At 44.6% G+C, this 18,098-nt stretch overlaps 1 protein-coding gene across 1 annotated transcript; it reads left to right on the top strand.

Moving 5' to 3' along the window:
• Window positions 1-3,792: 3,792 nt before the first annotated feature.
• Window positions 3,793-17,729, top strand: CCSAP (centriole, cilia and spindle associated protein). The gene is made up of 3 exons (XM_021527130.4): window positions 3,793-4,173; window positions 11,571-11,854; window positions 13,690-17,729. Exons 1-3 carry the CDS (start codon window positions 3,876-3,878, stop codon window positions 13,861-13,863), a joined length of 756 nt encoding a protein of 251 aa, XP_021382805.2. The 5' UTR covers window positions 3,793-3,875; the 3' UTR covers window positions 13,864-17,729.
• Window positions 17,730-18,098: the final 369 nt, after the last annotated feature.

The raw sequence follows: 18,098 nt of genomic DNA, 5'->3' as shown, positions 1-18,098 counted from the left end.
ATGGGGAGGGTTGCACTGTGAAGGAGAAACTTGAGCAGGAGTGTCGCCCTGATTCTTAAGATTTTCTAAAGCCTTCTGAGTTTACATTTTTGTAGAGAACTTTCTCACACAACTTTCTGCAAACAACCTATTGTTTTGCATTCCTTCATAGAGGCAGAGAAACTTGATGTACTGGTAGTTTGTCCAATGTCGTTGGAGAGGTGGTATGTTCACCCTCCAATCCACTGTCACCTTTGGAAAATTATAAATGTTAGAGTCAGAAATAAGTCTTCCTCTTTTTTACCTTTGCAATAGCAGCGGCTCGCATCGTGCTTTCACGTGTCCTACAGTGACACAGGAGTGTGAAGGTGCAGCTTACCCCTTACCACACGGGAGCTGGGTGCTCATTGTTTTGTCAGCAAGAGTGCTGACATTGTACTCTGTACAGCACAATGTAGAGGATGGGTGGAGGCAGCTGCTAACAACACCCATCCTCATGTGTTCATCATGAAACACTGACACCTTGCAGGCTGTGAAGATTAAGTGCCTCCTCTGAAGAGCACAAAGTTTAGGGAAAAAATATTGCAGGAAATGGGAACTCACAAACTGTGTGCCAGGATCTGGAACCTGTCATACTGGCATTTCCTATGTGATGGATGACACATGGATTAATGACTGGGCAATAGGTTTATGAGCACCCCAGGAAGAAGTTTGGTTCTGCAAAAGGTAATCCCTTCCTGATAGAGAAGCCATCAAAGAGCATCCATAAACCTCTGATACAAATGTCTTTTTAAACTGGTGTCATGGTTCAACCCCAGCTAGCAACTCAGCACCATGTAGTCCTTGCTCAATCCTCTCACTCCTTGGTAGGATGGGGAGGAGAAACAGGAGAAAAGAACAGGTAAAACTTGTGGGTAGATTGAAATAAAGTGAAATATAATAATACCAATTATAATAATAACAATAATAACATATAATGATAGCAATAAAAATGAGAGGAAGAGAGGAATAGAACCCATGAGAAACCAGTGCTGCACAGTACAATTGCTCACCATCCACTGACTGATGCTTGGCTTACCCACAAGCAGTGACCATTGGCTCCTGGGCATCTCCCCCCAGTTTATACACTGGGCATAATGTTTTATGGTGTGGAATATCCCTTTGGCCAGTTTGGGTCAGCTGTCCTGGTCATGCTGAGAGAGTAATCAGTGTATTAATGACTTTATTGTCATACTGACTCCAACACACAGCACTGTACCAGTTACTAAGAAGAAAATTATCTCTGCTGAAACCAGGACAACAGGGAACAGAAGTGTTTTGGGAAAGGAAAGATTGATACTATAAAATATGTGGAAAGAACAGCACAATTTTCATAACCACAAATAACCAGATAAAACTGTGCAGGTTGGTTCAAAATGACATTTTGTACAAAATAACATTTTAAGAAAGGAAAGGAAAATCTGAAACCCCCAGACCTTGCTGTTTATTTGAAATCCACTTATGTCACCTGCTTGTGTAGATTGAGCACAGTATCAGAGTAAGAAACCAGAGTTAATTGGGAAGCAATCTGCTCCCCTCTCTAGACAGCACTTCTACAACTGCTTTCTCCAGTTCTGTCTTCAGTTACAGGTGTTTATAAACCTATTGTTCCCTGTTATTTTCAAAAAAATACTCTCTGTCATGGCAGGTGGTGCTGAGGACATGGCTGGACTCCAGTGGGACCACTAAGGCCAAAAGGAGAAGGCGCCAGAGACAACCCAGATGCCACTGGAGCCCTCAGTGGGGAAAATAACTGAGTGAGGCAGGTCCAAAATATAATCCTCAGGATAGCACTGGATGGGGGGAGAAAACTTCCCTGGTTTTATTCCAGGGAAGTATGCAGGCAAGGCTCCTGCATTTCTGCCTTGGGCAGGATACTGTGAATGTCACAGCATGGAGAGAAGGAGCTCTCTGAAGGACCCCCTCTCTCGTTTTTGAGGCTACTGAGCAGGGGTAGGTGTTCTGCTATTTCTGTACCTCTCTTCCCTGTAAATACACTGCCCAGACTCTCCTTGCTGGCAGCCCTATCACCACCCACCCATGGGAGCAGCAGGTAGAGCTGAAGGAACCTGGGGAAGTTGGGACAGGTTTGAAAATGGAACTGAACACGTTTATGGATGCAGATCTGCAATGTGCATGCCTGCAGCACCAGGCACACAGGGTGTCACTGCATTTGGGCTCTCCTGACTGCGTTTTCCTGAATTGCAGCTGGACACGCTGGATTTTTCCAACATCCTGCCGTCACGGGGCTGTTGACATAACTGCAAGGGCTGTGTGGCTGTGAGGGCTGGAGGGAGATACCCAGGCCCTTCTGCAAAGGTCAGGCAACATCTCTGTCCCCCTCATTCATGCCTGGGCAGCACGGGGTTGGAAAGCCTGAGCCAGTAGGTGGAAAAACGGGGCTAAATACTCTTCGATCTGAACATCGATTAAAGTAAGTCAATTGGGTTATGCTAGCTGTATCGATGTTCAGATTGCATCACTCTGCCGCGCAGGCAGAGGTGCTTACCCGCCCCCTCACCTTAAAGCCACCAACACTTTTTTCAGTGAAGTCTTGGCCATCGTTTACCATCCTGGGAATCCGTGCCCGCTTGTGGGTGTTTTTTTTTTTTGTTTGTTTGTTTTTTTTTTTTTTTTAATTTGTGTCAATCAAGGGACGCACAGGGCAAGGCAAACGGAAAAATACTGTTTGCTTCCTTATTAGTTGAAAGAAAGAAAGAAAGAAAGAAAGAAAGAAAGAAAGAAAGAAAGAAAGAAAGAAAGAAAGAAAGAAAGAAAAGGAGCAGTTTCCTAGAACTGTTTTCTGTTTCTGAAAATCCATCAGTGCCCCCGTGTGTCGGAGCGGGGGCTGGCGAGGAGGCCGGAGAGGCTCTGTGCAGAGCCTGCGCATGGCAGGGGCGGTCAGGTTTGCAGGTGTCCAAAATAGGGCGCTCGCTCGCAGCCCGCCGGCAGCGGGTGGGGCTGGGCGGGGGGAACACGCTGTCCCCTCCCAGAGGGGGGCTGAGAAGTGAGCGAGCCGTGGCAAAGGCTCTGCAACAAACCATTTTCAAGGACAATCGTGTCCCACAGGGGCACGATTCGCTGCGATGCCCTAAATACGGTGTGTGAGAGAAGGAAATATCCAGAAATCGCTGAGGAGCCGAGAGTGCGTGTCCGTGTGCGGGCAGGCAGGAGGGCGGAGGGCGGCTGCAGAGGCCGCCCCTGTTTCTGCGCTTATTTCTAAAGCGTTTCGTACCCCCAGAGACGGCGGCCGCCCAGCGCAGGGCTGGATTAGGCGAATCCTGTTCTGGCGACGGGTTTTTAAAGCATATTAGTGCAAAATGGGGAGAGGCCCCTGTTGCTGAAGAGGCTTTCGCCTCCCTCCGGCCGGTCCTGGCTGCTGCGCATCCTTTGCTCTTACAGAAGCAGCATGGGAGGCAGCAGAGGCACCCCCGCGGCCCGGGGCGCTGCACGCAGCAGGCGCCGCTGCTGCTGCTGCTGCTGCATCGGTTCTGACGCGCTGCACGGACTCGCTGCTTGCGCCAGGCTGCCGCTCAGCCGGGCGGCGGGGAGGCTTTCCCGGAGCTTCACTTGGCGCAGGGATCCCCCGGGCCCCAGCAGGCCTACTGCTGGGCCCAGGGCTGCGGTGCTTAGGTGTATTTATGATTTATTTTATATTTGATTTAATTTTCATTCTATCTCATCCCGTTCGCTGCGCTTCATACCCCCCCCCCCCCCCCCCTCCTCCGCCATGCATCCCTCCCCGCTCGGGGCGGGGCCGGACGCCGCTGTTTGGATTTAAACGTAGCAGCGGGAGGGGGCGGGCTCGGCCGGCGGCTCCCGATTCCCGGCTCCCGGCTGCGGCTCCCGGCTCCGCCATGGTGGTGCCGGCGCGGCGCGTGAAGACGGAGTACATGAAGCGATTCAAGGAGCCCAAGTGGGAATCGTGCGGCGCCTGCTACCTGGAGCTGCTGCACTACCGCCTCAGCCGCCGGCTCCTGGAGCAGGCGCACCGGCCCTGGCTCTGGGACGGCTGGGAGCAGGACAGCGGCAGCGGCGGCGGCAGCACCGCCGGGTCCCCTTCGCCGCCGGGCGCCGGCAGCCCCGCGGCCGCGCGGGAGGAGGAGGAGGCGGCGGGAGCGGCAGCGCCGAGCGAGGCGGGACGGGCGAGCCCCGGTAGGGAGCGCGGCGGTGGCGGCGGCACGCGTGTGTCCGGTGCGGCCCGAGCGCCCTTCCCGCGGCGGGGCCGTGATGCCCTGCCCTTCTCCGCCGGGTCGGCACAGATGGCTCTGCCCGAGCCGCCCTGCCGCGGCTTGGGGGCCGAGCCCCGATCCCAGGGGCGCCCGGGCCCGGCGGGGTGACCGTGCGGGGACAGCCGGCCGCCGCCTGGCCCGTCTTACCCGCCCCCGGGACACGGCCCGGGGGTGGCAGGGCCCACCAGCCGGGCCCCGCTGCCTGCAGCCGGATCCTGGCTAGGCCTGCGGAGAAGCCATGGCTGCGGCATCGGAGGTGTCTCTTTAAAGAGCCAAGTGGTGGCAACTCTCATCCTGAGTCACAGCTACTTATGTAAACTGTTGCCATGGGAGCCAAGCATCTCTGCAATTATATAAGAGGGTTCCCCGGCAAAAGCAGCCGCAAGTTGGACTATATGCTAGTGGCTGGCTCTTATAACAATTGCTTTCCTGGACCTGCACATGTAATGTGTCTCTGCTGAACATTTGGTACTTAATGCCACCTGAGGTTTGATCTTAGGTGTGCAGCTGAGCGTGGTTAACTTTGTAGCCTGAACTGGCGCTGAGCTGGTAATATTTTGTTCTCTTGTAGCACAGAGCAATTCCCTTCTGTTGTCTCACGATCTAAGAGAGTGGTTGGCAGATAATAACACGGTGAAGCTTCTCAAACTGGTATTTTTTATATCCCATAAGATATGGTTTCTTATGTGTAGTGAAAGAATACTGTATCTGGCAGCCATTGAGTGGCATTTTGAAATATGCTTTTTGAATCAGCTGTCTCTGTTGTACAGCAGCAGGGAAATTCCTTGAGACCTGTTCAGTTAAGCCTCATGCTGTGATGCTGTGTGGTTGTTGTTGTTGTGTTTTTTTCTTTTTTTTTTTTTTTGTGGTTTTTTTTGTTTGTTTGTTTTTTTTTTTTGTTTTTTGTTTTTTGTTTCCTCTTCTCCCCAGAGTTAGATGTGCTTGTCTGGAGTGGGGGAAACTAATCTGATCCTATGCCCTTTGGGACCCGAGCTTTCCAGAATGATCTGTATTCTGATATTCTAGATTAAACTGCATTCATTAACCTTAAGCAAAAGCTTACACAAAAGCTTTATCTATGCTGTCATCTGTTCCAGAGCTTGGTGTTTCAGAGGATATTAGTGATGTGGGGTTCTGCAGTCAGCAGGGTGGCCCTGCGGTACCCAGCTCTCACATGGGGTGCACACAGCTGCTGGGTAACACACTGCACCTCCCCAAAGCTATTGTTTTGATTTCAGCTGAGATAAGTTTATGCCTGGTGGCTGGTACAGTCCTGTGTGTTGGATTCAGTATGAGAATAGTGTTGATAACACATTGATGTTTTTAGTAGTTGCTCAGCAGTACTTAAACAAAATACAGGGTTTTTCAGTTTCCTATGCTCTGCTAGGGAGCAGGTTCACCAGAAGCTGTGAGGAAGCACAGCCAGGACAGCTGACCAAACTGGCCAAAGGGATGTTCCATAGCCAGGAAGTCCTGCCCAGCCTATAAACTGGGCGGAGTTGCCCAGGAGCCACTGACTGGGCATCATGGATTTCTCTTGGGTTTTATTCTTCCCTTTTCACTACTATTATTATATTTTACTTCATTTCAATTGCCAAGATTTTTTTATCTCAACCCCGGAGTTTTCTGATTCTTGTTCCCATCCCATTGCATGAGGAGGGAGTGTGTGGTTGCGTGATACTTCATTGCTGGCTGAGGTTAAACCACAACAGCTCACCAGTATGTAAGTGTATTAGTATGCCTAGTTTTGCTTTCCTCAATCAGGCCTTGAGGAAGTTAGACTAGGAGCATACTCCATAGTATCTTGGTGACAAGAAATAAGGGATTGCAAAAGATCAGAGAGTGGTTGCATGGGAAAAGGCGATGCTCTCTAAAGGCTTGGCTTTTAGTGAGAGGAGGTGGAAGCTGTTGAAGCTGCACTCAGAACCTGGCATTCCCAGCTTTTCTGATGCACTTTGAATATGTACAAGCCTGGGAAGTTGTTGTAGGGACCTGAATTTATCTTTGCTCTTGTTGAGCCTATGGGTAGAGCACATAAACCTGCTACAATCTAATGGTACCGGCAGTTGCCAAAGCTAGAGACTGCTGGCCAGGGTGTTCAGCTCACTCATTAGCCTGCTTCCTGATTCCTTCCCTGACTCCCCTCTAGGAAAAAGTCCAGCTGGAGTTACTTGGTAGTCTGATTCTAGTTGGGATTCTGCAGGGAATAACAGCTGGCTAGCTATGCAGGCCCTGTCTGCGGTCAGTGTTGGTGCGTGTGACTATCCAGTGCATCCAGTTGTGTCCTCAGTCCTACAGCTGTGGCAAAGGGACTGTGGGACACCAGTGGCCTGCCAGGCAGCTGTGCTTCTGTAACTGATATACCTTTTCCATGGATGCTGTAAGGGAATGCCGAAGGTTTTGCTAGGTCCTTGCTATTTTATACTTATAGTGGGAGAAAAATCTGTACTTCACATTCACTTCTTTGCCAAATTAATAAACATTTTTTAACTTCTGCGAGTATTTAAGAGCTTTGCTAAGTCTTCAGCAGAAGGACTGAAAACAACTCTGCTTAGGCAGCTGGGTTTAATGGATATTTATTGTATCTTCATGCACACATAAGGAGGTGACACATTTAGTATTGGACAATCATAAGGATACATTTTTCTTCTGCTTAGTGGCTGGCTAATTAAGGCATGTGGAAGAGATAACATAGAAACTACCACTCTGAAGCTTCTACTATTAAACTGCCCTTTTTTTTTTTTTTTTTCTTTTTTACTCTGAAAGAATGTAATTACACTGAAGTGCTGTGGGGGTAGCTGAGTGTGCTCATGTTGATGACATCTTTTGTCTTCTGAATCTGACATCCACCCACATGCTGGAATATCCTAGCTGTTACCTGGCTACTGCTGCTTCCTGCTGTTTTGTGGGGAATCTGATTTCTGCCTGAGTAGTATTGACAGTGCTTGTTGCCAAGATGGCAACAAGCTGGTCAGCACTAATGTTGTTTAATATCTGAGGTAAATTTGAGGTAAACACAATTCATAATGGCATGTGTCACCCTGGTTTCCTCTTTCTCTCGCTGAAATGAGCCTGTATGTGTTTATAAAAGTTGTGAATGCTTCTGGTGTGTGAAGAGGAAGTGCATGTAGGCATCTTGGCTTTAATGTTCAGTGGTCTTGGTCTAAAGCACTGCCAGTGTGAACCCCTGGGGCAGCACATAGGATAGGATAAATGTGCTTTGTTGCTGTGTCTTGCTCTGAAGCTATGGCTGAGTGTTACCAAGGTGTGTTTGGAGGCAACTTTGGGTTAATTCCTTCTGACTCTCCACTTCTGGCAGCTGTTTGTGGGATTGTTCTGTGGAACATGCCTAGGCACAGATGTGCTTTCAAAATAATCCCACAAAATCTTGACCTAAATGAACTGGTCTAGTTATGGTGTAGACACATCCTCAAAGCTGTCAACAGAAGCCAGTGGGCTGGTAAGTAGAAGACAAGCTCTTGGCAGCAGTGCTGCTGTCAGACCTGTTGCTTGTGAAATGACACCGCTGCACACACATGCAGGATGAAGGCATCTTCCAATCCTTATTGCCACTTTGCCTTCAGCATTTTTGTGTTGTGGTCTTAAGTAACAGCAGTGACAAGCTGCCATCAAAGGAGTTGCCTCAAAAGTATTTGGAAAGTGACTGATCTGGATTAGTGGAACTAAACAGAAGATCCGATTTCAAACTTGTTCCCTGATCTTGTCTGTCATCGCGTTGCAGGTGCATTTGCTGGCCCATGTATGTGGGAAGGAGCAGATTGTGATTGGGATAGAAGGCAAAGGTGTCAATTCAGGGGTTTAGAGTACTGTTATTTAAAATTGCTCCCATTTTTTTCCTTTGCTATCAAGCCAATCCAGTAATTACTTTCCAAACTCTGCTGCAGATGAAGCTTGTGTGAATCTAATCAGCTCTGAGCTGCTGTGCATCTGCTAGCTCCAGTATTGCCTCACACAAGATCTGCCTTGAAGAAATGATGTTGCAATCTGTTTCATCTGTAGTAACTTACTTTCTACCCAGCTCTAGATACCCACAACTGGTTTTATAGCCCCTTCAAGAGGTGTAGCAGACCTGGCCAGCTTGGGGAGGTGTTGGTACAAAAGCAGGAAACTTGCAGTTCTGCCTGCAGCAATGCAAGCACGAAGTGCTTCTCCTGATGCTGGGTAGTGCTGTAAGGAGCCAGCATCTCTATATAGATATAATACCACTGACCCCTGTGACCTGGCCCGTGGGTCTAATCAGAATGCTGTTGGTATCTGTAGTAAGTCATCAAGGCCTTTGAAATGGGGGTCCCGTCTGCCCCCCGGGGGTGCAGTGTTGTGGGAGAGAGCAGCTCCCCTGGAGCTCTTCGTGCCTGAGCCGAGCTGTTAAGCAAGCGGGGCGATGCAGCAGGGCTTAAGTGACCTCTTCTGGGCAGGAGCTTTCAGCAGCCGTGTTGGGTGGGCCTGACAGACTTGTTCTGCTCGTTAAGCACTTAATCCCCTCCTGTCCATTCAGTGTGCTCTGCCTAGCAGCCATGATGCAATTTTAAACGTTTCTAGCTTTTCCCCTCTCCTGCCTAATCCCTGTAGTGCTGCAAGCTGGTCAGTTCTGCGTTTCCTGTGTCTGCTGGAGCTGGTGCTCTGCATGGGAAGGAGAAGATGGGTAGGAATTGCTGGTGCCTGGACTTCCTCCTGAGCAGCTGGGTCTAAGTCCTGCTGTCAATTGCTGCTCTTCTGACTTCATATGAAAAGTGCTGCCTAAGAAAATGGCTTGGATATATGTGGTTTTAAATAAAAGGTTTAAATAACTGTTAGAGATCTTGTGCCTTCATCAGCTGAGTTCTGTGTAAATGGCACTGTGGCAGTGGGTTCATGGAAACCCCTGCTCTAATAGCAGGTGCTCCTAAGTGCTACAGTACACTCTGGCATACAGCATTTACTGAAAGGCTGTGCACAGGACTCTGAGTGCCATTTACCCATATGCTTTTATTGCTATTTTGGGACAAGCTGGCTCAATCATTTCTGGACCAGCTGGAGCTATATCCTGGTGAGCAGCATCCCCAGGCATGGCTGTTGCCTTGTTTTTTGAAGCTGAAGTATCCATGTAATTGCAGAGCCCCCACTTTCCTGTATTTTTAAGTCTCTAAATGCCACTTCTGCTGTTTATGAAGTCAGTGTTGCTCCATCCCCCTTTGCAGAGAAGGAAGATGACATTTTCCTTTGAATGGAGGATGGAACAGCTTTCCAAAAGGAAAAGCACTCTTGTTGCAGAATTGACAGCAATATGTTCCCTTTCAGAGTTTAATTTTCTCAAAACAGTGCTTCCTTCTGATAATGGACCTAGGCAGTCCCTCTTTTGGAGTGGCTGTGTAGGGAGATGCTCAGATAATATTTTGTAAGGGGATAACTCTGTGCTGCCTGTTTGCAGTCATGTTGAATGGGCTGCCTTGTTTTAGAGTGAAGCTGTATGTCCTGGAGCACAGGGAAAACAAGCAAAACGTCTGAGCTCACTGCTGCTGTCTTTTACCAGCCTTGTCTATAATAACTGAAACTACATCCAGCCAATATTTAGGTATGTAAAATTAATCTAGCCATTTTTACTCTCAACATGCCACTACTTTGACCTTGACTATTTTTTTTTTTGTTGTTTTGTAATGTCATTGAACTGAACTCTCAACAAATACAGCTCTAAATACTTTAACATTGCTGGCCACCCTTTACCAAATACTCAGCTGCACTGCAGTATCACCTGTAGATGAATGCTACACCTGCACATCTTGGAAGATGGTTATAGGCAAGCCTGAACAGGGCCCAGCACCAGGGCCTCTGTGCTGCTTGGCAGCATGTAGAAACCATGCTGGCCAGGCTAACAGCTAGGAAGAGAGCATAAGGCTTGCCTTAGGGGAATTCTGGGGCATGGAACAAGCCTTGGTATCTTTACCCTGCAAATGTGAAGTGAGTGCTAGAGTAAATGGATTCATAATCTCTGTGCCAGGCAGGAAACTTCTATTTAATCAGATCTGGATGGATACAGAACTGAGATTAAAGCAGCGTTGGATTGGGCATGCACATGCTTGAAATCACAGCAATTATCAGAAATGGTTGCCATTATGTCACAGGATTGGCAAGCCCTTCTGCTTTTAATGATGAAAACACCTGAGTAAAAACTGCACTACTTATCCTTGGTCAACCTGTCAATATGTAAGCAAGCTCTAAACCAGAAGAACTCCCTATGACAGTGAAGGAACTCCTAGTGTATGCCGGTGGTGGCTGAATGTGCTGAGACTTGGAACAGAGGTGGCGTGGAACTGGTCCCCACCAGAAGCAGAAATAGATGGTGTGGTAGAAAACTTGCAAGTTTGGTGTGTTTGTGTCAGCAGAGTTTGATGAGTCTAGCAGAAGACAGAATCTAATGATAAGACTTGAAAGCAATTGGTTACTAGTGGACTCCTATACTCTTAGGCCAATAAAAGGCATGTGTCTTGTAGGTGATCACACACTATAAGGGGAAGAAAATTGGCTCTAATGGAACAGTTGTTTCTGTGTTTTTATTAATTAATTAATATTTTATATAATGCTGGTTCAGTCTTCAGTGATGATCTAGACTGTAATGATTCAGCCTTTAAATTCTCTTGCACAGACCCTACTCTCCATACCCAGTAACTGAAGGACTATTGCTGGCCCCTTGCTATGAAAGGCTTAAATGCATGGGATAAATGAGCCTTGGAGAGTAATGCCTGCAGAGTGTGGTACTTTAAACATACAACATAATTCACTGATCAGGTAGCAAAGGTGATGTCTACTACTTTGTGGGTTTTTGCTTCATACTTTCCTCTCCTTCATAAGCAGAAAACTGTAACAGATGTATGTATAAACAGGGAGCTTGAAAATGAATCAATCACCTTTTTCAGCAGAAGCTGATAATATGAGGGATATAATATTGCACATGGTCTTATCAAACTTCATCTCTGGCTAGCAGCATCTATGTGGCATTCAGTGCCCCATCTGTTTGCTGTCTGAGACATGCAGGGATGAAATAGTGAAGACAGAAGATCACTGGAAACAGTCTTTAAGTTCTGTCTGGGGCTGTTGGTTATCTGTAACCTCACCAGTGAAAGGTATTTTTAAGTATGTGAAAGCTGTATTGTAGTCACTAAGGAAAGAATGAAGACATTGAAGCAAGGTGTATGTCTGTTGCTAAGGGAGCAATGACTTCTTGAATTTCTAAAAACACAATTTCAATGTTGTATAGAGAGGCTGTGCAAATCAGACATTAATATGTTGTCACTAGGAACTTAAAGCATTACTTTTTTTTCACAGAGAAAGAAAAAGAAGATCAAGAAAAGCAGGAGAAGGAGGAGCAAGAGAAAACTGTAGAACATACTTCTGTAAAGGAAGCAGACAAAACCAGCCGTACAGGACGACGTCCAAGTCGAAGTGCCTTGTCCAGTCGTAATGATCGAAAATCAGCCAAAAGTCCCCAAAGGACAGATGCACCAAAGGAGAATAAACATCCATTTGCTCTGTATGGGTGGGGAGAAAGACAGACGGATACTGGGAGCCAGAAAACTCACAATGTCTGTGCTTCTGCTTCAGTGAATGAAGTAAGTAAGAGCTTCTGTTTCATTTAAAGGCAGTGACTACATAGTGCCTACAGATGTCTTAATAGCTAGGTAAAACTTCTCAGGGGTCCCTTTTACTTGAATGTATGGAGATTCCAGCAGTAGATCCTAGCAATAAACCTGAAGAGTCTTGAGATGTCCAAATAAGAGGTCTTTACTGTTGGATTGGAAGCTTCCCAGGTTTGACAAATACTTTCAAGTTCTAATTAAAACTGCCTGATCTGTTTATGGCTGTTACAGTGTTACCAGCAAAGTTGGCTGTTACAAAAGTATTTCTGCATTCTGAACTTCCTAAGAAGAGAGGAGCAGGCAGTTAACACCAGGCACCCCATAGCAGGCAGACACAGCACTGGGGAAGTGCTTGTGCTGTGAAAGAGTGACTTTTGCTGGAGCACTTCCTAGACTAGGAGCCTCACTGAGATGGTACAAGTGCTTCTCTGCTAAGATGTCTTGTCTAGCAGCCTATTTTGGTGGCTTGCCAGTAGGAGATGTTGCTTGCAGCAGAATGGTCTATCAGATGGCTGATGGATTACAGGGCTGGTGTAAATATTACCAAAATAACACAAATTAAATTCATGTGGCCATGGACAGCACCAGGATTCTGCTGTGTTTCCTAGCTTAGAAACAGCAAAAGAAGTGTTTTAACAGATCCATTTCTTTCTTCTCTGTAAATCTCCTAAGCTGGTAAAACACAATCATTAATGCATCCCTGCCAGTGTCTTGTTATCTTACTGCTAATGTAGAGTCTGAGTCTGTGACACAAGATACCTGAAGATTGAGGTGGGAGTGGTTGTGCTGTGCAAGATGGAGCTGGCCTTTGATGGGCTGTTTTGGGAGGGATTTGAAGCCCAGGCTTTTGCTTCCTGGACAGCTTAAACCTTTGACCCAAAGGAGGAATGTAGGCCTTACAGCTTTGGAAAGAAGCTGCCTTTCCTGATAATGGACACTAATGCTAATTTGATAAACTTTGGTCAGTGCACAAAATAGTTGAGTGGTGCTTTATGTTGAAGCCTAGAAGAGGCTGAAGTCTCACATAAGCAGAATTATTTATATTTTATCTTAGACATCTAATATTTTTTACACTAGAAACAGTAATGGAACACCTCAGTTCTGGTCTTGAGTTTGGACTGAAAAGGCAGAACATTTCTGAAACTCCCAATTATGCGTTGTTTTGTCACTGAGGATGTTTCTTTATGTAGAAGCTAACTACTTACTGCCTGCTGAGGTTACTTTTTCTTGCACGTTTGAAAGGTGCTGCTTACCCCTTATTGAGATGGGAGATAGGGTTTTCAATCTGGAGACAGATGCAAACAAACATAGAAACTGGCTCTTCACATTTAATTTTGGTGGAAATATGATAATTTATTAATATAAAAATGTATGTAATTGTGTGCTCAGCACATTGTTAAAAAGGAAGATATTTAGTCTCTAAGGGATCTCTTGGGTTTGGTCTTACTAATATGACTTAAGTTTTAAGGGATGCTTAGGCATATTGAGAGTGATTAAGATTATTAGTGACAGAAATAGAGAACTGAAGTTTTTAGAATACATCTGAGTAAGACTGAAACATTCAAGATTTTTGCAATAATTTAATAGTTGGAAGTGTGAAAGATAATGCAGAACAGAATTTGAAGCACTTCTCATAAAAAAAAAGGAATCTGTGTTGAGTTAGTGGTACAAATTAGAGAAGAAAATGTAACCTTGCTCACAATCTGTTCTTCAAGATGGGGGACTGGGACAAATAAAAAGTGAGCCTCATCATTCCTGTGGGGTTCCTAGGCTGTTCTCCTTCCGTAATACTAACTCTGGTCTTTTAGATTCATGAATCTGCCCTACGAGCAAAGAACAGGAGACAAGTGGAGAAAAGGAAGCTCTCTCAGAGGCGAGTGCGCTCAGCAGAGGCACAAAACACTTGGCGAACAAAGCCCTCCCCACCAGACAACCCCTGGATGACAGAGTACATGAGATGCTACTCAGCAAGAGCTCTCTGAACCTGGATTCCCTTAGGCATCCTCAGAAGAAGTTACGCATATCAGGACACTGGTGCAAGGAACCAAACCACTTATGCAAGGTTTTTATAGGGAGTTTCCAGCTGTTAAAATATTTGTTACAATGTTTTTATCTTGGCTACCTACCTCACAGTGGGGTGTATCCTTGGAGCCATAACATTTGAAGAGGCTTTTAGATATAACTACCCAAACTTTTAGACAATTCCCCTTTTGGGAATTTTTCTAATGCTTCAGTTAGCTTGTTTTGAGGGTGGGAGGGTGAACCTTAGCATACAGGGAGTTAAAGCAAACACTTTTTTGATCATGGTTACAAATAATCTGTTTTCCCTTATTTAAAGTACAAGTCATGGGAGATGGTATTGGGGAAAGACTTCAAAGGAGTGATGGAGGTGCCTTTGTATTTATAAAACTATTTAACACTTTCATTAAAATAAGCATATGAAGACAGGCAACAGGAAGCCGGTGTGTCTGGTAACTAGCTTTAGTGTAGATGCTTTAGGCAGGCAAATACCAAGTCTGTACACAGCAACTTTAAAAACAACAACAAAAAATCCCAAACAATAACAACCTTGTTTGATTAGTGAATCTGCTGATGCTAACTTTTATCACGGTTTCTAAGGTCATTAGAATAAACCACTCATTTTCAGGGCAAGAAACAGCTACAGGATCATTTTGCTGTAGCTGTTCCTGTTGTACCAAATAACTAATGTAGACAATCATTATCTGATAGCTGCCACTCACTAAGCAGTTACTTGTTCTACAAATATAGTGCTGTACCACTGTACTAATCTCGTGGTCACACTTAGTCTGTACTTAATCATGTAAATGCATTTATTGAAGGAGAGGGCTGGCTCCTTTCTGGTGAGGTCTATTTTTAGCACTTCAGAGTATCTATTATGCTCAGTGGGGGTCAGAGTGCAATACGCATTCCGCTTGGAGGTATTATACAACTATATTGTTAAAGGGTTTAAACGTAAAATTTGTGTTGATAAAACTTGTAGATGACTTGCTGCCTCTCGAAATTGGTGCAGAACCCCTCACTTATGGGGGGGTGGGGAGGGGATAAGGGCTAGGGAAAGGAGGGGTGTATTCTTTAGTAAACAAGAACATATAATGAAGTTTGAACATTTTTGTTTTGTAGGTCCTACTTCTACATAGTAAGATAGTCATTGTGTTATCCTTGGTGGTTTTGTTTCTCTCAGGTGGCTGTAAATGATCTTTTTTTTTTTAGTTTGCTAACTATGCTTTAGGCAGATGATTGCTGTAATTGTGAGCTTCAAAGTTTTGTTCAGATGTGTTGTGCGTTAGTTACATATGCTGGTTATCTCAGTTTAATTGTTTTGAAGCTTGTGTGTTACAGGCTGGACATATTCCCACAGGAAGCATACCTGCACTTCTAGAGCAGAAATCTGCACTAGTTTTAGCTTCATTCCACAATCTCAGTGAGTAAGGAGGACTCTAGAATTACTATTGCAACAGAGTACACATGCTTAGTGAAAAATCTGATTGTGGTCTTGTATGAAGTAATTGTGCAAAGGGTCCAAGGACTGCTGCCTCCTAGTGTCTATTACATCACTAAAGGTTTCATTACTCATAATTTAAATTTTGTTAAAATGTCCTAGAATCCATGAAATTATAATCCGTTTTTATTTAACCAGCCTTTTAAGCATAAAGCTATAAAAATACAGACCACTCTTATTGAAGGCGACCTATTTAAGAACTTACAGCTTTTAAGTCTGGGAAAACACAGCATGATTAAGAATGTTTTATATGCAGCAAAATCCCTGTAGGGGACTTTGACTGCTAAGTAAACCATAGGCTAGAACTTTCTGAAACTTTAGAACAGTGCCCAAAACTGGGGACAACTACTCCGGAGAATGCCTTTATTCCATATGAGATTCTTTTGATTTCCTTTTATGCTGTGTTTTTCTCTTTAAATAACTGCTGTAAATATGCTTAGCTTGCTTCTGATGCTGTTGCAGTTCCAGAAGCCGCCCAAGCTTTGCACAACAGTGTCAAAGCACCAACTCAGTAGTGTTTAACAGCCTTATTCAATAAAATCTTGCCTGTTCCTGTTGCCCACACGCTTTGTAGGCTTGTGATGGATTGTGCCCTCAGTGCATTTTGTCACATTCAACAGTTTCCTTGACTGTGTAGGGCAAGACTCATCTTGCCATGCTTTTGAAGACAGCTTCTACATTTCTCTCTTCCCACAGGGAATGGAGGAGCCAGGATGACTATGTGCCTGCTTTAAGTACCTGTGTTTGGATAATATGTATCTCCCATTAGGTGTTTGTGTTTTCAATAACTATAGGAGGCCTAAGTGTCTTCTGCCTTGGATACTGGGGAACTAAAAACATCACCCACAGGCCTGCCCAGGTCTTCAAATGAGAATTTTCAACAGCATCAAGACTGCTGTATACTGAGGAAAATTGTCTAGTCCTAATTCTTATCTGGTCAAGAGCTGCTCCCCACAAAGACCACTTACTAAAAGACAGCAGATACACTAATAAGGTCTTGTGAGTCTTCATTGTGCTTTTTCAAATGATCTGTAGCCAAAACAATTCTGGGTGCTCTGTTGGTACTATCTGGGTTTAAGTAATACAATACCTGATGTGAGGGGTAAATTATTCTGCAAATCAGGTAGCCTTCCTGTATTTGGGTATTAATTGACTGTAAAGGTACTATTTTGCTTAGACTATATGAAATAGTATAGCTCTGATCACTGTAAGCTCTATGTGTGAAGTATTTGGTCTGGAAAACTGCTGGTGCTTTGATGTTAACAAATGGAAAGCCGACTGCATTGTAAAGCAGAACTTTCCAGATCTGAAAGCTTTAAGTATATTCCACAGATTCCTACAGGAGGTGGCCATTTGCTTCAAATTGGACTCACTGAAAAGTAGAAAACCTAGTGAATGTCTCCCTATAAATTAAGGAATTTCTAAATGTTGTCTTGCATGGACTCTTGAATTTAGCAAATTGGTGAACACTTCTCACTCCTGTTTTAGAAGTAAAACATTTTGGTAAGAACACAGTAAATACTCAATTGTCCAAAATCTTAATTAAAATGACTGTTTATTCCTTTGTTTCTGGAAGTACTTAGATAAGTGAAGCAAGAGTTTTACAATGTGTAATGCTGCAGTTTAACTATAGTGTTGTGAAGACTAGTGTTTACAGTGTAAAATGTTACCATGAAAACTGCAAAAGAATGTCCTGTAAAATACAGTAGCATGCCTGTTCAGTCACTGCTGTCACATCTTTGCAAGTATGAAATACAGACTTTTTCACAGGAAGCTGAGATAGTCAAGGTCATAGCTAAACTTAGAGCCAACCTTAACAAAACTGAGGAACAGTTTCTGGTAAGAATTTTATCCAGGTAGCACATGCAAATTTAAATTGAATTTCTAACACAGAGGGAAGTGTATCTATTCTCACTTTTATGGCATAATGTAGTGCCACTGAAATATAAAGGCCTCTCTGACTTTTTTTTAAACTGTGATAGGGACCAAATGCTAGCAATCTGAGGGCCTAATGTATGGTAACCTGGATGTTCCAGTTTATTTTTCAGCTCAGTTAGTGCACTCAGCAGCAAAGCCATAAATGGAGCCTGACTCAACACCTTGACAAGTAGCCCCATGAAATTAGGGGAACAAGTGAATGGGAAGCTGCCTCAGCTATTGTTAGCACTGAATTCACTTTAAAAATAATAGGGAAATACCATCTAAGCTTGAAGCAATATGTGTTTTTTAAGGTTTTTAAACAGTATTTGTTTTTAATGCCTCTGTATTGTCTGTTTTAATAGTGTAGTGTCAACTTGTACATGTGAATAAAATGAATGACACAAAGTGCCTGGACTGTTTGTACTGTGCTTTTTGGGATTTCAGGTTTTTTTTTTTCCCCTTACAGGATACTTTAGTTCCTGCATGCAAACTGTGGCTTCTGCTTGTCCCAGGTAGTCTCTCCTGGAATGTAAGTGACAGGCTTCTATAAGATTGGGTATGAAGTTAGATTACAGTTACCACTCCAGCCTCTTATGTTCCTCCTGTAACTCTCACAGAGATTCTTAACATCCTTTCCTGACCTGAATCACTGTTTTTGCCCTACTATGATACGAAAAAACCACAGCTGTACTAGCTATCTTAAATGCTATGCCTTTAAGAATATAAATGTAAAGCTTTGGAGGAAAAAGGACAACAGAGAGAAAACAGGAAGCTGTA

This window comes from Lonchura striata, chromosome 3 (assembly GCF_050655825.1).
Source record: "Lonchura striata isolate lonStrDom1 chromosome 3, ASM5065582v1, whole genome shotgun sequence".
NCBI classification, from domain to species: domain Eukaryota; kingdom Metazoa; phylum Chordata; class Aves; order Passeriformes; family Estrildidae; genus Lonchura; species Lonchura striata.
This window is presented reverse-complemented; position numbering and strand designations above follow the sequence as displayed.